Below are 22579 nucleotides of genomic sequence, written 5' to 3' on the forward strand. Positions count from 1 at the left end.
TTGCCGGTTGGTTTGGGGCAGGATTGGTATAAACATACACATCAACATTAAAACAATGGAACAATACAATATAAAAAGATAAAGAGAGCCAGGCCTCAACGTGACATTGTGCTACTTCCTGGAGATACTTGGAAAAACTTCTTAACTCAACTCTCCCGTCTCATTTTAAACAGAACTCTTTGAATGCACAATAACTGAAAACAAAGACAGCAAAACATTGTTATTTATTAATTAACCTGAGAGAAAACATCCATATTAGTTGTGTGACCAGTCCAGTTGGGTTCTTCAAGGTTTTCCAGCAGGTTTTTATTTCTCTTCATGTCTTCAGACTTTGTGACAAACCCTCTGCTCCGTCTGTGTGTCTCAGGTCTGGTGGTTCAAGGCTCCAACGGGGAGTATCCCTACCTGACGGAGGAGGAGCGGGTGGAGGTGGTGAGGGCGGTGCGGCGCTCGCTGCCCGCCGGCAAACTGCTGATGGCCGGATCAGGCTGCGAATGTACGGATCAGTGTGTGTGTGTGTTTGTGTCTATAATGTGCAGCTATTGTTACCAGAAAACATCATCTCTCTCCTCAGTCCGAAGTTCAGAGGGATCATAGCAGTAGGTTCGTTACCTTTAATTGTCGGTGCAAGCTATTTTTAGAACGGCGGAGCAGAGCCGTGAGCTGCTCAGAGCTACGCTACGGAGGCTAATGGGATTTCTTGGTTTCCCTCATCAAACTCATCAAATACACAATCCAACAACTCCACAACGCTCTGGTGGACAAGTTGTGACCTGCACATTCACCACGCTATGAGATAATAACACAACGTTACCAGACAGAGTTGTTTTAGAGGGAAATACAGAGACTGCTTGATGAAAAACTGCCCCCGACAGGAACGCGCATCAACGGTTTTGCATGAATTTCCCTCTAAAACAACTCTGTCTGGTAACGTTGTGTTATTATCTCATAGCGTGGTGAATGTACAGGTCACAACTTGTCCACCAGAGCGTTGTGGAGTTGTTGGATTGTGTGTTTGATGAGTTTGATGAGGGAAACCAAGAAATCCCATTAGCCTCCGTAGCGTAGCTCTGATCAGCTCGCTGCTCTTCTCCGCTGTTCTAAGAACAGCTTGCACCGACAATTTAAAGTAACGAACCCACTACTATGACTACATATGCCAAAATGTTGAACTATCCCTTTAAGCAGTCGAGTTAAAACAAGATATTTTTATCATAAGTTTTTTTCTTTTACTTTTTTTTTTTTTTTAAACTGATCATGTCAAAACAAACTCAGACACGGACATTAAGCACATCAAAACAAAAACAGGAGTTTGTCCATACTGTCAGCGAGTTTATTCAACACATCACGTCTGCTTGAACTGAATGTCATGTTTTTAAAATTAAGGCCATCGAGAAATTTTATATATATATACTATATATATAATATATAAAAAACTATTATTTGATTTACTTTTAATTAAAAAAAATAAAACTGTATGAGTTGGATGAAAACAGCATGAAGCTTTTCCAGTGTTTATTCAGAGCTGCAGACATTTTATGCTTTTAAACCAACTTAGAAAAGAAGGATTTTGAGATACAGTATAAGCACCTTGATGTTAAAGTGAAGTGGAGTTGGTAGCAGTCGTCTTTGCAGGACATAATAAGAAATAAGATGGACATACTGTATCTCTGTAGCTCCTCTTCCTCCATTCACTGCTGAAACTGTTTAAAAAAAGGGTTCTTTGGCTCTTATTTCATTGATGAATGTTCTGAGAAACATGTGCGTCTGTCATCATGTAACATTTCGAGGTCCTGCTGCTGCTGCTGCTGCTGCTGCTGCTGCTGCTGCTGCTCGTCTTATCTGCCTTTTTCTTCCATGAGACATTGTTGATGCTGAGGAGATGATTTCTTCTTGTTCCTCTGACATTCAGTTCAGCTCGGTCCGTCCTTCCTCTGCGCTGCTCTTCACACACAGACTCTGTATAAAAAACCTGAGGCCACAGCGCCGTCCTATTCAAGTCTCTCAAAGAAAACATATCTCCAGTTGATGGGAGTGTTAGATGGAGGCCTTGTACAGAAATACATTGGACTGTTACAAAACAGTGTTGTGTAGTTAAAAAGGTGAAGATGAAAAACCTGAATGTGAGTTTTTTTTTTCTTTTCTTTCTTCTCATCCTTCATCTCCTCAGCGACCGGAGCCACTGTAAAGCTCACGGACAAGATGGCGTCCGCTGGGGCCGACGCCGTGCTGGTGGTGACTCCGTGTTTTTACAAGGGCAAGATGGACAGCCGAGCTCTCGTCCAGCACTTTACCAAGGTACCAAGGAGTCTGACAAGAAAATAAAATCCTAAAGTCACGTCTTCCTCCTCGAAGAGCTTGTTGAGGAAATGAAAACTGGCCAAATGTTATGAGATGGAAAGTTACTAATACTCACACTGACTTCCAAACCAGTTGTAATGTTAGAAACCAGACGTTAAAGCTCCATACAGTATAAAGGTAGATGTTTGTGTTAAAGCTCCTTCAAAATAAAGGTAGATGTTTGTGTTAAAGCTCCTTCAAAATAAAGGTAGATGTTTGTGTTAAAGCTCCATACAGTATAAAGGTAGATGTTTGTATTAAAGCTCCTTCAAAATAAAGGTAGATGTTTGTGTTAAAGCTCCATACAGTATAAAGGTAGATGTTTGTATTAAAGCTCCATACAGTATAAAGGTAGATGTTTGTGTTATTAAAGCTCCATACAGTATAAAGGTAGATGTTTGTGTTAAAGCTCCATACAGTATAAAGGTAGATGTTTGTGTTAAAGCTCCATACAGTATAAAGGTAGATGTTTGTGTTAAAGCTCCATACAGTATAAAGGTAGATGTTTGTGTTATTAAAGCTCCATACAGTATAAAGGTAGATGTTTGTGTTAAAGCTCCATACAGTATAAAGGTAGATGTTTGTATTAAAGCTCCATACAGTATAAAGGTAGATGTTTGTGTTAAAGCTCCATACAGTATAAAGGTAGATGTTTGTGTTATTAAAGCTCCATACAGTATAAAGGTAGATGTTTGTGTTAAAGCTCCATACAGTATAAAGGTAGATGTTTGTGTTATTAAAGCTCCATACAGTATAAAGGTAGATGTCCATGTGTAGTGTGATTATAAAGCAGCTCTAGGTTCTATATTAATACTGTGAAAGTATCAAAGCCTCAGTCCACAGAGAAATGCACACAGCCTGTATTCAGAAACTGAGCCTTAAAGGGGACCTATTATGCTTTTCCAGCTTTTCAGACTTTTATATATGTTTAAAATGTTGGATAATGGTTCTAGAGGCCGTGGAAGTGTCATATCCTGAGGTTAATGCATTTGGAGGTAAACCCTGCTAGATAATTGGGATTTCTCTGCACACCTGTTACACTCGGTTGCGCTGAGTTTTTTTTGACATGAGCTCGCGTCTACGTCGATGCGTGCCGGACTCCCCTACATGGTCATGCCGAGGTCTCTGCTCCAGCCGGCCCCGCCTCCTCCCATGCTGCTCTGTTGTGGCTGGGGTCACAGCGGAGAGCGGAGCGGACTACTTCCTGCTTCTTCCCTGCATGTTTTAGCGCTGTAGCGTCACTTTACTAAGTTCTATTTAGAAGTTTACGCCGACGTTTCATGTAAGTGAAGCTGTACCTGTGTGAGGAGCGACGTACCGCCGGGGCGACGTTGTTCGCCGGACCGACGTAACGCTGGACCGCCGGAGCACCGGAGCTCCGGAGCTGCAGCGGCTCCTCACACAGGCAGAGCCCGTCTGCAGGCCTCCTTGGCCGGGCAGGCGTCCGTGCTCATCGCGGTAGAGAAAACCATCGCTAATAAACATACCCGCAGGTTTTTTTAGACGTTTACCGCCGTGTGGTTAGTCTATTTAGCAGAATGTTGGTCTCATTGATGAAATCTTGTGGCAGTTGAATTAGTTTGAATGAAAAGTGAAGCTGTGAGAAGGAGGAGGAGAGGAGCAGTGCTGCGCTGCTGTAGTCTATGTGCACAAATCACCACATTTACATCAATAAATAACTGTTTTACAATGAACTGACCAGTCTGCATATATTTTTAATTTATTTTATATATTTATTTTTGCATTTTTATATTACATGTTACATGGTTACAGTAGCCTACATGGCAAAGACTACTCTATACCATCTTTGGTTAGGGTGAGACTAGGTCATGGGCACATTTCATTACACAATGTAGACTGGTCAGATGCAGACTGGAGATCTGGCAATTTGCCTACTGCAGATTTAGCTTTTGTTTGCATACTACATTTTGGCCAAATCAGTATAGGTACTAGTAGTAGACATCGTCATGGTAACGCAATGCTGAGGGAGTGGTTCATTTGCATTTAAAGGGAGGGGCCACTGAAACAGACCGTTTTGCAGAGCCCTGTTTTTGAGAATGCTGTGATGTTTGATCTTTGGGGTATTTTGACCGAAGCACGTCACAGACATGTCTTTAAGACACCCAGGAACTATTTTAGTTTGTGCAAAAAGGAGCATAATAGGTCCCCTTTAAAACCAGCCGTCAGGACTTCCTGTCACTTTGTGATGTCACAACAAAGCCCCGCCCCCTCACCACCTGGACTCACCTTTCAACAACTTTGCAGGATTTAGTTGCTCTGAGTGTTTTTTTCTGAAATCTGCTCTATTTTTTATTGAATCGCTTCAGAAAACAGTCAGCCAATCAGAGGAGAGACTCAGAGCCTCTTTCTCTCTTCTGATTGGCTGACACCGACCTGTTGTTACTAGAGCGATGTGAAACTACACTGAGATGGTTTTTGGTTCTTGAAACAACCGTGTCTTATGGATCGACACTTCAAAATAAAACACAGGAGCAGTGTTGAATATGAATATGAAACATTTAAAGGCCAAACAAGAAACTTTCCTCTTCAGCTGGTGAATGTGAAAACAGACGTTTAGTGTACAAACTTCCATCTGCACAGTGAAGGTCGAACATTCAAGCCAAGAGGAAATAAGCAAAACTTAACTGTGATTCACTTGTGGTGGAATGTGTATAACCAGATGCAGGAACATACAGTACAGTATGTCTCGAGGTCACATCGGGGAGTTTTACTACATGTTTTAATAATATTATCATTATAAACAGGCAACATAAAAGTTAAAAGGATAGTTCACCCAAAATTGAAATGTCACTCATTATCTACTCACCCTCATGTGGACTAAGGGCTGGGAGAAGTTTCAGAGTCCTCCGTGCCTTCTCGGAGTTACAGGGGGTCTCGGCGTAGCAGTGCATGTCCATATAACGGTTGCAAATGGATACCAACTGTCTTCGTAACCAAAGGACACACCAAAAAACATCCAAATACCTCCATGCTGCTCGTATGTAATGTCCGTCTTGTATTGAAGCCCCGAAATGCGAAATTGTCCCGAAAAAAATTAAATTAGTCTATTTTTCAAGCTTGTTTGTAGCGGAAACTCCTCTTCCTGGTCCATCCAACAATTTCGCATTTCGGGGCTTCAATACAAGACGGACATTACATACGAGCAGCATGGAGGTATTTGGATGTTTTTTGGTGTGTCTTTTTTGTTACGAAGAAAAGTGGTATCCATTTGCAACCATCATATGGACATGCAGCGCTGCACGGAGCCCCGCTGTAACTCAGAGAAGCCACGGAGGACTCTGAAACTTCTCCCAGCCGTTAGTTGACATGAGGGTGAGTAGATAATGAGATAATGAGAAATTTCAATTTTGAGTTAACTATCCCTTTAAATTAGATATATTTTTTTCAAATCTTACTAATTCAAAACTGATGTGAACTTTCCTCCTCACATTCTCAAAATCATTTTTAATACCAATATTCTTTGTAGTAATCATTTGCTGTCACTATAATAAAGCTTTGGAACAAGTGGGAATAAAAACACATGCATGATAACGTCCTGGAGAAAAGTGTTTGTTTGTTTAATATACAGTATATAGCCTAATATCTGTGAAATTTCCCAGGTGGCGGACAGCAGCCCGGTGCCGGTGGTCCTGTACAGCGTTCCGGCCAACACCGGTCTGGAGCTGCCGCTGGACGCCGTGGTGCAGCTGGCTCAGCATCCCAACGTCGTCGGCCTCAAAGACAGCGGAGGAGACGTAAGAAGAAAACACCTCCACAACCACTGCTTCTTGTTTTCTCTTTTGTTGTGTGAGTCAGTGCAGAGAGGAGAAGCCACAGTGGAGCTTAGTCAGTCACATTTTACATCAGGTTGTTCAACACCGACCCGATGAAGACAGACGACGTCTTATCAGGACGGTACGGTGGCCGGGAAATGTCAAACACTTTACGAAGCTTCAGACAAATTTACATTTTGGGGAAAAAAAATGTACACTGCAAAAATAAAACAAAATCTTACCAAGAATATTTGTCCTATTTCTAGTCAGAATTTAATTTCTAGTCAAAACAAATCCTAAATATACCTAGAATAAGACTCATCACATAAAAAGTAGCTTGTCTTTAGACACTTTTTACATCTTTCAAGCAAATTTTCACTTGAAATAAGTAGAAAAATCTGATAGTGGAGCAAGTTTTTCTTTCTTTCTTTCTTTCTTTCTTTCTTTCTTTCTTTCTTTCTTTCTTTCTTTCTTTCTTTTAAAAACTTGGCAGATTTTTCTACTTATTTCAAGTGAAAATTAGTTTGAAACAAGTGAAAATTATCTAAAAACAAGTCTTTTTTTAAGTGGAAAGAGGTTAGTTTTGACTAGAAATTAGACATTTTGACAAGAAATAAGACAAATATTCTTGGAAAGATTTTGAGTTTTTGCCGTGTACGTACACATCATAAAACAAACTGACGTTACCATAACACATTTACAAGTCCTGAAACACATTTACATTTCAGAAAACAACTTAACAAGATGCAAAACTTGGCATCAACCGGAAAGGGAACAAACCAAATCCAGAAAGGATCTCTCCTCTACAAACACCTGGATTGGGGCCACCAGGTCAGATCACATTGATTGCTGACGTTTCCTTTCCGGTTGATGTCATTTGTAAAAGTGTTTTGCATCTTGATCATTTGTTTTCTTCAATGTAAATGTGTTTCGGGACTTGTAAAAGTGTTATGGTAATGTCATTTTTCTTTTATGATGTGTAAAAATGTTTTCCAAAATGTAAATTTTGTCTCAAGCTTCATAAAAGTGTTTCACATTTTGTAATTCTGGTTTGCACCTCCGGGCCACCGTAGGTCTGTTCCTCACAGAGAAGTCAAGAAAAACACTGAGGAGCGACTGTGAGGCCAGACGATCCGGCTCAGTCGGCAAACTTAGCCTCATAGAAACCTGAACCTTCAGCTTACATTTTAAAACACAAACCTGGAAATAGTTTCATTTCAGGAAAGTTTTAAAAGCTTTAAGTCGTTTGGAACAAAGCTGATGAAAGGACTGAGCCAATTTCCTGTTCTCACATCCACCCACCATCAAAACTGTATACGAAGAAGAGGGTTGCTGCCTAAATTAAAGGCTTTATTTTTAGTCTCAGCCCTACATTATTGCTGTATTCATGTTGTATCCTTCAGACCATAATATTTATGAACAACTCAGCTGCAGAAAATGTACATTGTTAGTTTCTAATGACTCTGAAACCTCCCTGACAAACATGGATACAAAGCTACGAGTGCTTCTGAGTAAATCCCATCAGCTGTTTGTTGCTGGTTTCACTGAAGGACTACAGTTATATAACATATAATATATAAAATAATAATATAATAAAATGACAATGTGAAAAAGTGCAACAAAGTAGGCGTCAGGTACAGAGAATTATCACCTGAGACGGTTTCAGCTCATTGTTTAGCAACTAAAGGAGCCACTTCCTGCTGAGCAGCAAGGCACTGGATCTACGTCTACTACCAGAGACAGTGACCATTCAGTCATCCATTCAACTTTATTTATTCACACTTTCATCTGAGACATCTGGAAACTGTTTTGAAACTATGAGATAATAACAGAACGGTACGAGACTGCTTGCTGAAAAACTGTTCCTGAAGGCAACGCGCATCAGCGGTTTTGCATGAATTTCCCTCTAAAACAACTCTGTCTGGTAACGTTCTGTTACACTGCAAAAACTCAAAATCTTACCAAGAATATTTGTCTTATTTCTATTCAAAATGTCATTTCTAGTCAAAACAAATCTAATTATACTCAAAATAAGACTTGTCACATTAAAAAAGTAGCTTGTTTTTAGACACTTTTTACTTCTTTCAAGCATATTTTCACTTGAAATAAGTAGAAAAATCTGATAGTGGAGCAAGTTTTTCTTACTTATTACAAGCATTAAAAAACTTGCTTTCACTGGCAGATTTTTCTACTTATTTTAAGTGAAGATGTGTTTGACACAATTGAAAATGATCTAAAAACAAGTAAATTTTTAGGTGATGAGTCTTTTAAGTGGAAAGAGATTAGTTTTGACAAGAAATAAGACATTTTGACAAGAAATACGACGAATATTCTTGGAAAGATTCTGAGTTTTTGCAGTATATTATCTCTCAGCGTGGTGAATGTGCAGGTCACAACTTGTCCACCAGAGCGTTGTGGAGTTGTTGGATTGTGTATTTGATGAGTTTGATGAGGGAAACCAAGAAATCCCATAATGAGCCTCCGTAGCGTAGCTCTGAGCAGCTCGCGGCTCTGCTCCGCCATTCTAAAAATAGCTTGCACTGACAATTAAAGGTAACGAACCTACTGCTATGACTATAGGGATTATGGCAATGGGCCAATTTGCCAAAATGTTGAACTATCCCTTTAACTGGTAGCATTAAAATGCTCTGAGTCTCTGTGGCTTGTGCTGACAGCCGTTCCTCGGTCCTGAGAGGATGATTGACGATGTTTTTTTTGTTTTTTTTTGCCGTTATAAAACCTACAGCCTATGTATAAAACAAACACTTTAATCACTAGGTAATAAATGAAATGTTGTAGTACGCTGACAACATCGCTAGCTAACATCGCTTTGAGTAAACCAGATCCATGGAGTAAACTAGTGTTGTCACGATACCAACATTTTGGTACCGGTATTGGTACCAACATGTCTTTCGATACTTTTCGATACTTTTCGGTACTTTCCCAAATAAAAAGAGAACACAACAAATGTCATTATTGGCTTTATTTTAATAGAAAATCTTAGAACTATAACATATGCATCAGTAAATAATCAGTAAATCAGTAAACAGTCACTGCTGCTGCAGGATTAAATGTCCATCTATATTAATCTGAACTCTTCCTAAATTAAAACATTAGTGGTCTGTAGAATATGAATGAATATCAACTAGTTTTCTTTGCATTATTTGAGGTCTGAAAACAGCAACACTGCATCTTTTTTTGTTATTTTGACCAGTTGTAATTTTTGGGAGAAATTGTTATCAGTAGTTTATAGAATGAAACTAAACGTTCATTTTACTCAAACACACACCCATTGTTTCCCATACGTAGACCAAATTGATTCTGCCCCCCCCCCATCAACGCAATATCGTTCCGTTAATTCATCTCCACGTCGCGCTCCTTCGCTGTGTTCACTCACACATAGAGAGAGAGACAGACAGACAGAGAGAGAGCATGCATGCCAGTGGTGATCCGCGGTAAAAACAAAACTTATAAACCAGCAGCGTTTGCATTAATTAATGAGTCTGTGGCGGCCGTCACACACACACGCACACACACACGCACACGCACACACACACACACACAGGCACATGGACAGGTGGCGCTGTAACGGTAATAATAAAAAGCACCTTGCTTCGTTTGTGGCTCGCTCACTCACTCGCCTCGGCTCAAATTACAATGCGGCGACTTAACGCGGCGACGTCACCGCTGCCGGCGGCGCAAAATGAAAGTACCGGTCCCATCTAAGCGCAGTATGGTACCGTTTTAAATGCGTCAGTACCCCGGTACCACTCTAGTACCGGTATACCAAACAACCCTAGAGTAAACTGGCAACCGGTTCTTTCTGCAGCCGGGTTGCGCGCGCATCCACCGTGTAGGTAAACAAATAATCCCTCTGTAGGTTATGGAAAACCGGTAAGATTTCCCAGTTAGATACAGAAATATAGATATAGAAATCTAACAGATTTTACGGGTAGATAAAAATCTTCTTGCGAGATATGACATTTTGTCGCATAATCATAAATCATAATCATTAAATTTACTTTAAGTAAAAGTAAGAGTAAGAGTATAGTAGTAGAAGTAAGAGTAAGAGTAAGAGTACATTTCTTATTTTTCACATCAATGAATTACTATAATTGTTTCTAAATGAATTTAAGGAGCTTTTAACTCTTGTTTCTGAGAATGAACTCTTGGAAACTGCACTGATGAGCTGCTTTTAGGGGTTAGGGTTTCCTTCTCTGACAAACACAGCTTGTGTCCAATAGGATTTTAGAAAGAAAAAAAAAGAGCAGACCTGAAAGTAACGAGTACTTTTCAGCCTTCCTAGAAATTAACTCGAGTAAAAGTAAAAATATTTGTCTTGGAAATGTATTCAAGTAAGAGTAATAAGTACCAAAGAAATCTAATACTCAAGTAAAGTACAAATCCTCTGGATACTGTATGTACTTAAGTACAGTACTCAAGTAAATTTACTCCGTTACTGTCCACCACTGCGTATACTGTAGCTTCCTAACGTTCCTATGGCAACAGGGAGAAAATGGCTGCTCCTGTTTGAAGTTAACTTTCAATATTATTCAACTATTTTCAGCTTGTACTTGTGATTTCATGTTATTTCTGAAACAACTGCGTACATCACATCATTATTAAACATGGAGAACGTTTTCCTGCTAATACAATGTTTTGCTAATTTGCTAGTCTGTCTTTAAACTTCTTGACAGATGTGAAAAGCCGTCATTATCTTTCTGCAGCCTGGACTCAACATCATTCCCCTCACTAAACTGTTTTGTTTTTTTGTGTGTTTTTTTCCCCTCCGGTTCACCATGCAGCAGCCAAGTATCTGCAGAGAACAGGGTGATGACTAATTGAAGAGCCAAAAAACTCGAGTGTGTGTAGTTTTTATCCTGCGGGGCTGATTGCAGGGTTACTTGATGGGGAAGAAAAGGACAGTTTGCTCTTGTCGAGGCTCTTAACACCTTTTTGTCTGCGTGGGAAGTGTGCGCCAGAAGTTGCAAATGGATTTCTGATTTGGGAAATAACATGTTTGTCCACTTGCTGAGAGACAGCAGCGTGGGTGTAGTTCAAGCGCAGACTGGCCCCGCTCAATTTGTGGGCGTCGAAGAGGCCAAACACAGAAAACAAGGGGTGATGGGTCAATTTGAGGGAAGGCAGACAAGTTGCAGGAAAGATAATTCAGAACATGGACGGCAGACAGACACATCAGTCCGTCTCTCCCGCTGTCTGCCAGATTACTTCGTCTAAAATGTCATACATTTTTTATCACGGTTAAAAATTGAATCCTGTTTTATTCTGGTCAAGGAGGTTCTCGGCGACGAAGAGGACGAGCCTGCGGGTTTTCACATCGCTCTCACAGCGGTCGCTCGCTGCACGTCCTCTACTCTGATTGATCGTAAATTGCTTCTGATTGGTTGTGGAGAAGCAGCTTCTTCATTGTCTTTTTTTCCTCTCCACTGCTTTTGCTTCTGTCTCTAGTCTGCATACGAACCGTTTCCATGCAGCTCGGCCCTTTGTGACTAAATTTCATCAGAGCTGATTGTCAATTCCAGTCAGGTGACAATGTTTTCCTGACTGGGAGAGATGAGAGGACGGTTGAAACACAGGACAGTTTGTCCAATCAGGAGCTATTTACAAATAGGGTTGCAAAGGGGCGGAAAATTTGAACTTTCCATGGGAATTATGGGAATTTATGGGAATTAACTGGAAATTGGGGGTGATTTAAACCAGCTGTATCATATCCAAACATAAATGTCAATTTTTTGTTGTCATAAGCAGACATCCATGCAAAATAATAGGCTACAATTAAAAAACATGACATTTCAACAGATTTATTTGTGAGTAGAACTTTATCAAGTTTTAATTCTTGTATGAATAATCAATTCATTTACTGAACAACAAAAACATTAATGTTGAGTATAACCCCCCTTAAAAAAAAAAAAAAAAAAAAAATCCCATTCAAAACGTTAAAGGGACAACGAGGAGTTTGTATTCGGTTATAAAAAAAAAGTATCATATTAATGTGGATGAATCTACGTTGTTACACTTGTTAATGGCTCCATTTTCGACAAATATATAGTTTTGTCTTTATCGTTATTTTGTTATTATTATTTTGTGGTCGGCTCGCCCAGCATTTCCCAGTTTCGGTTTTGCGGACGCTGCCCGGCGGGTCATGGGAATAATGACACCGAATCGCTGTTTATGGTCGGAACTACGACGGTATCTGATCGTCTGCAAACCTCCGACTTTCATTCTTGATCAATGAAAACATTCTTGGCAAATGTTTTCGCTTTTGTCTGTCTTGCACCGGTCCAAGTATTTCACCGTGCACCGCGGAGGCTCATGGGAAATGTAGTGAAAACACTTCGCTTTCCATAGATATTCAAGTGTACTTGCATTAAATCTGGTTGTTTTAGCCAAGATTATGCTACAATATATTTTTCACAACTATATTTAAGTTCCCTGTTAAGGGCCAACCTTCAATTTTGTACATTTCTTTCTTTCTTATTCCGATTTATTCCCATATATTCCCGTTAATTCCCATATATTCCCGTTAAGTCGCATGGAAAGTTTCCAACTTTGAAAATTCCCAGAATTTTTCAACCCTATTTACAAATCACCTGGTGCTAAAAACCTCCTGAACGCTTCCAGAGACGCTTCATCTCCTCACCGTGATCAGCTCATGCTGCCATGTTAAGGTTTCACCTGTGTCTGGGGAGAGCTATGTGTTTCTATGGTTACTACAGAAGCTCGGGGAGGTGGTGCTGGCCTTATACTGTACCATAATCAAAGTAAAATTGTATATCTGCTGTACATTTACAGCTCTCTGCTTCACTGGTTCTTAAACTGTGTGTGAAATATCCTGTACAACAGTGGAGCTGCATGTTTGTCTTCTGCCTGTGGAGTCTAAACACTTTGAATAGAGTCTCTGCTGTGAAAACAAAGCTGCTGCAGCTCAGACTCAGCGTGGAAAAGTAGAAAAACATTTGCACAGTTGCGTCTCCAGCATCTCCAAGATGAAAACTTTATATTCAAATATTTTTATTGAATTTTAATTTTAATAGATAGTGTTGCTTACATATATGACCACACACCAGCCGAAGGGGGGAAAAAAAGGGACAAGAAAACGAAACAATCAAAAAACAAAGGAATAAAGCGCATTACTACAACATAGAACGAAGCGTCATCATGTGCAGGCATAAAGAATTCCTCATTGAAATAATCCATAAATGGCTGCCACACATTGTAGAATTTCTTAGTACAGCCTTGAGAGGAGTTTTTTAAAGGGATAGTTCAACATTTTTGGCGAATTGGCCCATTGCCATAATCCCTATAGTCATAGCAGTAGGTTCGTTACCTTTAATTGTCGGTGCAAGCTATTTTTAGAACGGCGGAGCAGAGCTGCGAGCTGCGCTACAGAGGCTAATGGGATTTCTTTCAAATACACAATCCAACAACTCCAAAACGCTCTGGTGGACAAGTTGTGACCTGCACATTCACCACACTATGAGATAATAACACAACGTTACCACACAGAGTTGTTTTAGAGGGAAATACAGAGACTGCTTGATGAAAAACTGTCCCTGAAGGCAACGCGCATCAGCTGTTTTGCATGAATTTACCTCTATGTCACAAAGGCCGCCAACCCCGACCCGGGTGTAGAAACTCTTCCAGCTGTTTAGTTTTGCGCTTCGCTCTGCCTCGAAGCAGAAGAGAAGGTGGAATAAGAGTGAAGCTCAGTGAATTAACTCTCTGTGGTGGATTGCTCCTTTTTCAAAAGCAGCTGTTCTGAGACTCGTTAAAGCATCAAACAGCTGCAAAACCCTCAGATTTTCTCCTGCTGCTTTTGAAATAAACGTCACAAAGCTGCACAAGGCTTCCACCGTGTTTCTATTTTGGGCGCCGTCGGGGCCGTTGCAGCGGTTTGACGGCCCTGTGTTTTTATTTTCTCTGTTGTGATGCCGATGATGGGCAGCAGTCGGACCTGACAGATGATGATGAGTGGATATTTGTGAATAAATCAATACGATGCTGTGGACTGAAGCTAGAAAACCAAGAGTGGACTATCAGGTCTCTGCAAACTGCACTGCAAGAACTCAAACTCTTACCAAAAATATTTGTCTTATTTCTAGTCAAAACAAATCTCATTATACTTAAAATAAGACTCAACAAATTAGAAGGTAGCTTGTTTTTAGACACTTTTTACTTCTTTTAAGCATATTTGCACTTGAAATATGTAGAAAAATCTGAGCAAGTTTTCCTTTCTTATTACAAGCACTAAAAACTTACTTTCACTGGCAGATTTTTCTACTTATTTCAAGTGAAAATTTGTTTGAAACGAGTGAAAATGATCTAAAAACAAGATCATGTTTAGGTGATAAGTCTTATTTTAAGTGAAAAGAGTTTAGTTTTGACTAGAAATTAGACATTTTGACAGGAAATAAGACAAATATTCTTGGAAAGATTTTGGGTTTTTGCAGTGTGCCTCCAACCTGACACAGAAATGTTTCTAATGTTCCTATTTGCGACTTCAGCAGTCCTCTCCCCTCAGGGATTATTAAAGTTTCACTTCCTCTCACCTCGTCCCATCTTTAATCGCTGTCGCTGGCGTTGTTTACATCTCATCAGCTCACACCTGAGAAACAGCAGCAAACACTTTAATACGCCTCAACGTGATGAGAGCTAAACTAACGCTGCAGATGGTTTTCATCGCCACTTGTCGCAAAAACGGACACGTTTGTGATGCAGCAGCTTTAAGACCCTTTCTCTGTTTAAACCCTCATATACGAAGAGTTAAATCTGACAACGTGTCACATGGGTTTTTTGGAGCAGATGCACATGTCAGAAAAGAGTAAGATTTAATACCTCAAAATAATTAGATTTCTTATTATGTGTGTGCGTGTGTGAATCATTAAATCAGCATAATTGCTGGTTTTAACTAGTTAAACACACCCACCAGCTGTGGAGAGCTACAACCTGAGCCTCGTGGCATCGGCCTGGGTCTGTAGACTGGAGCCAGAAGAACCGTCTGTCCAGATTCCTGGTCGGTCTTTTATTTGTGATGGACGCTGAGGATGGTCTGGGTCTGGGTGATGGTGTGAGTCACACATCACATCTAAAGATAGTTGCATCTGTGAGGAGGGAAGATCACGTCTTTCTCTCTCCAGTCTGTCCTTCCCAGTTTGAAATCATCCAGTCTAATGGTTTTACAGGAACCAACTGATCAAGTGGTTCAGGTGAAACTAGACCACCGAACCCGAACCTGAGACCGAGTCAAGACCAAGACCAAACCAATGAGAGACCATTTCCAAGACCATCACTGTATCCAGAACCAGTCCTCATAATAATCATGTGTCTTGATATTTACATTATTCCTCCTCAGATAAAAAAGAAAAAAGATGATTTGATCTAAAATCTAAACCATATTTAATCTAAACAAAGTTTGGATTGAACAGAAGAACACAAGTCTCCTCCCACTGTTCACACTGGTGACACCAAGTTGTTCAGATGGTTTAACACAAGCAGATACTTTAGTACAACTATTTGAATGATCTTTAAGTTATTGAATTACTATCACATAAACCAAAGTGAGCGAGTAACAACAGCCATAGGTCTGAATGTGAGTGTGTGAAGTCGTTGAATCTATCTACAGTATATATATATTTTAGAGGTAAATACAGAGACTGCTTGATGAAAAACTGTCCCTGAAGGCAACGCGCAACAGCGGTTTTGCATGAATTTCCCTCTAAAACAACTCTGTCTGGTAACGTTGTGTTATTATCTCATAGCGTGGTGAATGTGCAGGTCACAACTTGTCCACCAGAGCGTTGTGGAGTTGTTGGATTGTGTATTTGATGAGTTTGATGAGGGAAACCAAGAAATCCCATTAGCCTCCGTTAACGTAGCTCTGAGCAGCTCACGGCTCTGCTCCGCCGTTCTAAAAACAGCTTGCACCGACAAATAAAGGTAACAAACCTACTGCTATTACTATAGGGATCGTGGCAATGGGCCAATTTGCCATAATGTTGAACTATCCTTTTAACAATAAAGCGGTCAAGAAAACTGGTCAAGAAACAAAGAAACAAAGTCAAGAAAACTGGATTTCTCCACCAGAAGGTTCATTTTTTTTCCTGCACCATCTTGAGACACGAGCTCACTTCAGACTAATGACAATAAATGTTGGGAGGATAATGAAAAAATAAAAGCTAACGAGTGTTTTCCTGTCACTAGGGGCAGACGGTCGTGGTCTCGCTGCGATGTTATTCTCCCCCCACTGAGGGAGCTGTATCTAAATAGCCAGAGTGCTGCAGCTTTCAAGAGACCAGCAGGAGCTCCTGTAACCTGATTGACTGACTGATCAATTACAGTCCTGCGTGTTTGAAATGACTGATATACAGGGGGGGGGGGGGGACTGATTGACACCCGGCGGATAAAAATAGAGCCTCTGTGGTAACGGCGATGGAGACTGAAGGAGGAAAAAAAAAAAAACTAGAGGCTGCAGGTTTTCCCTGTGGAGCTGCCTTTGAACATTTCAGATTTATTTGGATTCTGCGCTTCATATCCGGGTTGACAAAAGAGAATTAAAAGATGCAAAACAAAATAAGGAGCTTATAAATTATTCATCACCCCCCCTCTTCCTCCTCCTCCTCCTCTTTTGAAGTTGATTCCTCTATTATATCTCACATGGGACTTGTCTGTTTTTCCTCTTTTCTCCTTCTCCGTCTTTCATTTTGGATGCTGAGCGATTCCCTCCTCCCAAAACCTCCGCCGTCGCCGTGCAAAGAGCCGGTGCTCGCCTCAATTTGAGCGATTTGTTTACCTTGTGAGATGTTGGGTTTGTCGTCGTCCCTGGTGACGGCCTCCCCCGGGGATTAAAAAACCAGGAATTAGTCCTGACAGCGGGGAGGGAGGAGTGTTGACAATGAAACAGTCCTGATATTTTATTTTTTACCTTCTTCTTTTTCTTTTTATCCGTTCCTCAGATCACACGGATCGGCCTGATTGTTCACAAAACCAAAACACAGGATTTCCAGGTGTTGGCGGGCTCGGCGGGGTTCCTCATGACCGCCTATTGTGTGGGTAAGAAGCCTTCAAAATGAGACTAACGGAGCCGTTGTTCCTCACAGGGAGCGGTCGCCATCTCCACCGCCACCGCCGCCGCTGTTTCTGTCTTTTATCCAAAAACCAAAGTCGGTTTAGTCCGTCTTTCATTTGTAGTCACAAGAGTAAAAAAAAAAGACCCCCCTTAAGAACAATGTAGATTTTCTCTGAAAATATAAATAATTTGAATGTCAACATAATATGTACACAAGAAGTATGCCTAAGTTAACACATTTATAGGGTAATCAAATCACACCAGACTACAACTTTGTTATTATAAAACAAAATGTAAAATCTTGAAAAGGGGCATCTTACCCCAGGGCCTGGGGAAGCCCCCCCCTACTGGGGTAAGATGCCCCCACGGTGTCTACACACACACACACACTCACACAAACACATGCGAACACACACGCAAACACATGCAAACACACACACACACACACACACACACACACGTGTACAGTACACAGACTACAGTTTGTGAAGAATCCAGCTAGCTTAAAGCAGAAGTAAGTGGTCCGGTCGTTTTCGCTAATGCTGCGTTCCAGGCAGGCTTTTGAAATCGTAAATTACAGCTTCAAGTCACAACTTACGACTTTGTAGCGTTCCAGGCAACCCACTCGTGTTTTTCCGACCTGTTTTACCGGTGAAAGTCACTATAACGGCCACTCGTAACTTCTGACCCATGAACTCGTACCAGATCGAACTGGTACCACTTCACGGTCGGAAAAATACGAGTTTCCTTGAACGCACCATAACAGTCCTCGTCCCTACGTCGCCACATTCACGGCGTCCCTTGGCTGCACACACAGCCCTGCATGCCGTTCTCTCTCCTCATTGGATAAAAACTGTAGGATACGAGAAAAGTTTTCTCCTCGGCTCAGAGCAGAGCAGAGGGACTGACAGACCCGTGTTTCGGTCCAAACACTCTATGTAAGTGATTGCTGTCGGAAGATATAACTATTTAAGACTTATATTAACACAAATATATCACTTACTTCTGCTTTAATGCTATTATCGTGACATAAAGTCAGCTAAGGAGCTTTTTAAACTGGTAATAATACATTTTTACCGCTAATTAGCTAATAGGTTAATTATGTTAGATGATGGTGTACATTTTTTTTATCAGAAATATGGGTGAGGGGCGTCTTCCCCCCAAAGTCATACTTTTACACTTTCACGTATTGCAAAAAAAGTATTTGGTATTTTTTGTTCAAACTAATGGATCAACCTCCTCAAGACTATTATGTTAACATTTAAAAAAAAGTTTGTGTATATATCCTTCCACAAAAACACAGCTGCTTATTTTGTAGCGTCAAAATACTACATCAGTTTACCCCAAAATCTTTTCTCCGGTTTCCTGCCAAATAGTAAAATGATGTCAATGCTAAATAAATATTAGCAAGGCCACTATGATCCAAGGAAAGAGCTGAGATAAAAAATTGTCACCATATAGTGGTCAGGAGGGAAATTAAGGGGGTCTACCCTACCTTTGTCTACCCAGAAACCTTTGCACTCCGGGTCACTTCCTGTTGTTGTTTCAGATTTCACCCATGCTTCATATAATAAACCCCGAGCAGCTCCCTGAAGGCATCGTCTGTCACCGTCCACTGACAGGGACGTCTTCCTGATTATTGGCCGGATACAAGACAAATAACACACACACACACACACACACACACACACACACACACACACACACACACACACACACACACACACACATATTAACAGTCATTAACATTAACATTAGTGTCAAGAATATTATACCTGCTCTATTTTTAGATTGATTTTCTTACCTTTGATGGATCTTACGGCTATGTTTAATCTCACTTAAATAAAAACCAATTAGCAAAAGTATGGAAATGACTAGAGATATGAAGTTTATCACGGAGGATAATTAGTCAACTTTCAGTCATTTGCTTGAAGTTATGTCATAATTGTGTCAAAAGAGTTGAAAGTGTGAACGGCTGTGAATCTTTTCTCAGCGAGGAAAGATGATGTGAGTTTGTGTGACTGAATTAACTAATGAATGAACTTTATATTTCTGCAGCACTTTTCATACTTCTAAAAATGCACCTTCAAGAGTTTGACATAATATATAATATATAACGATACATGCACACTCCCCATAAAGCACAGGATGTGAAAAAAAATTAATGAAATAAGTCAAAGATTAAATAAGTAATAATAAAGTCTAGTTTAGTCTGTTACAGTCTAAAATAGATACTATTGAAGCAGAGATGGTAACTGTATAAATCTTTGCCTTTTATTAGATAGAATCATAGAGATAATTAGACAGTGGAGGTATGTCGGGAGTCGAACTGGCGATCAGATGTCATTTTAGTCACAGAAGTCGAGAGAAAGCTGGTAAAACAATACCACATCGCCATGACAACATATTGTCTTGTTTACATAGAGGCTTGTTTATGCCGTCACGTGCACCGACTGTCGTCCGTCTGCCGTCTGCCCAATTTCACGTGAATGCAGCATGAAAAATACGATTGTGTTGCTTGCGATATACAACCACAACGCTAGATGGGAGTAATTCCTACACAATATACCTTTAATAATAATAATAATAATAATAAATTGTTTTTGTAAACACTTTTAAAGATGCTCAAAGACACTTCACACTTTAAAAATCATAAAATAGAGCAAAATCAGAGTGGGATTCAGATTAAAAACAGCAATAAAACAGTATAAAACACAAAAATTATTAAATGCTAATTAAAAATGGTGAGTTTTTAGCATGGTCTTATATTATTATATAAATATATTATTTATGTTATTATTGTTAGTCACTATTATTTTCTATTAATTTTTTCATGTTTTCTTGTGCTTTTGTACATTAAATTCTAACATTAATATTTTATAAGGTGGAGGCTTCAGATAAGCCCATCGTGGTTTTTTGCCTCTCCCTGCACTGTTTTACATTTGTTTTATGTTGTATTCTTTTTAAATTGTGCAAAATAAAAAGAAAGAAAGAAAGAAAGAAAGAAGAAACAGTATAAAACACAAAAATTATATATTAAAAGCTAATTTAAAAAGGTGAGTTTTGAGCATGGTCTTGCATGTTGGGAGGTGTTTGCAGATACAGATGGGTAAGTACATGCTGAGTAATTTAAATTAAATGTGATTATCTCTGTGGCCGCTGCTACATGTAAACACATCGTTCAGCAACAACCACAATATTAACCTTAATAGGAATACAGTATGTTGCACACACACACACACACACACGCACACACACACACACACACACACACACACACACACACACACACACACACACGCTCCTTCATGTGAAGCTGCAGTGAATCATAAAGAGGAGCGGCCTGATGAGGAGCTTTTCTTCTGCTGCTTCTGCTGCTGCTGCTGCTCGACACGTCGGTCACGTAGCGGCGACTGTACGCCTGGATTAGATAACACGTCGGGGGAAAGGCATCAATACGATGCTCAGGAACCTAATGAGTCATGTTCTGCCTCTGCCAGAGCTGTCACACACACTGTCACACACACACACACACACACACACAAACACTTGTACTTGTCTTACTGTGGAGAGGAACCACTCGTGCGTGAGACTCTAACCATCACAAATAAAAACCTAAACTACATCCACGGCCTCAAACGCTCAAACAAACCTTTGAAGAACTGAGGACCAACCAAAATGTACACACACACACACATATATACACACACACACACACACATTTTAACTACCACAGCTCTCTGATCTTTGCTCCCTGACATCACATCTCCATTATTGAAATATGGGAATAATTGGCTGCGTGTGTGTGTGTGTGTGTGTGTGAGAGGTAAAACCGAGTGATTGATATGATAATGTGTCCGTATACGCTGCGAGTGTGTGTTGAAGTTTTGATGCTCTCAACGAGCCCCCATGATGATGATGATGATGGTGATGAAACTGACAGGGAGGCGGGGCTTCCACCTGTCAATCAAAACCTCCCAGAGCCTCTTGATGAAGAAGAGTTAAAATGGCTCCAGACCTGCAGGAGGAAACTACTCATCTGACGACACAACACTGTAGCTTGATTAGGTCCAATGATTAACATACTGCAGAAGTCAGAGACATCGTTGTATCGCCATAGTTACTGACAGACAGAGGTGTCAAAAGTACTCATTCATTCTGGACTTAATAATAATAATAATAATAAACTTTATTGCTATAGCACCTTTCAAAACCAAGGTTACAAGATGCTTCACAAAATACAAATACAATATCATTGAAAAAATAAAGCAATTAGAAAGTAAGAAAACATCATACAGAAAAACAGTGAACAGGCAGAAGATAAAATAGTGGAAATGGATAAGACAATAGAAACAAACAAACATTAAAATTATTGCACAAATGCCAGTCGGTACCTGTGGGTTTTTAAAAGCTTTTTAAAATGATGCACAGACTCAGCTGATCTGATGCAGAGGGGGAGTTTGTTCCACAACAATGGAGCTAAAACAGAAAAAGCACAATCTCCCTTAGTCCTGAGTTTCGAACGTGGGACAACGAGCAACATCTGAGCTAGACCATGAAGAGATTTGTACGCGAATAAGAGGATTTTGAACTGAATTCTGTAACGGACAGGGAGCCAGTGTAAAGTTGCGAGGACTGGGGTGATGTGTTCACTGCGTCGAGTGTTTGTGAGTAGTCTTGCCGCCGCATTTTGTACCAACTGTAATCTGTTAATTGCTTCATCATTTAGGCAAGTTCAACATTTTGGCAAACTGGCCCATTGCCATAATCCCTATAGTCATAGCAGCAGTAGGTTCGTTACCTTTAATTGTCGGTGCAAGCTATTTTTAGAACAGCGGAGCAGAGCCGTGAGCTGCTCAGAGCTACGCTACGGAGGCTCATGGGATTTCTTGGTTTCCCTCATCAAACTCATCAAATGCACAATCCAACAACTCCACAACGCTCTGGTGGACAAGTTGTGACCTGCACATTCACTACGTTATGAGATAATAACACAACGTTACCACACAGAGTTGTTTTAGAGGGAAATTCATGCAAAACCCACTGATGCGTGTTGCCTTCAGGGACAGTTTTTCATCAAGCAGTCTCTGCATTTACCTCTAAAACAACTCTGTCTGGTAACGTTGTGTTATTATCTCATAGCGTGGTGAATCCGTCTGAAGAAGAAGACATTGAGGTCGACTTCCAGTTCCCTGAAAACTGGGGAACCAATCACAAACAAGTTGGACAGGGAGGTGACATCTTGAAGCTTTTGTTTACATTCAACATAGCGACCATTGAAGAGTATCTAGCGTTAGATTCGGCTGTAAAATAGCATTAGCTTTATGTCCGTGAAGGTTCTCAGTCATCCAGGTCATATTATTCTTGTGGAGTTGTAGTA

At 40.3% G+C, this 22579-nt stretch overlaps 1 protein-coding gene across 1 annotated transcript in view; it reads left to right on the plus strand.

Annotated features, from left to right (window-relative positions):
• The first annotated feature begins 318 nt into the window (after nucleotides 1-318).
• Nucleotides 319-22579, plus strand: part of hoga1 (4-hydroxy-2-oxoglutarate aldolase 1) — a 28435-nt gene continuing 6174 nt past the window's right edge. Inside the window, exons 1-4 of the mRNA XM_085790491.1 lie at nucleotides 319-496; nucleotides 2171-2298; nucleotides 5961-6095; nucleotides 17087-17183. Coding sequence (XP_085646617.1) covers nucleotides 319-496; nucleotides 2171-2298; nucleotides 5961-6095; nucleotides 17087-17183 — 538 coding nt within the window. The remainder of the gene's footprint in view (nucleotides 497-2170; nucleotides 2299-5960; nucleotides 6096-17086; nucleotides 17184-22579) is intronic.

Source organism: Trachurus japonicus, chromosome 1, assembly GCF_045865225.1.
Source record: "Trachurus japonicus isolate A0001 chromosome 1, Traja_1.0".
Lineage (NCBI taxonomy): Eukaryota > Metazoa > Chordata > Actinopteri > Carangiformes > Carangidae > Trachurus > Trachurus japonicus.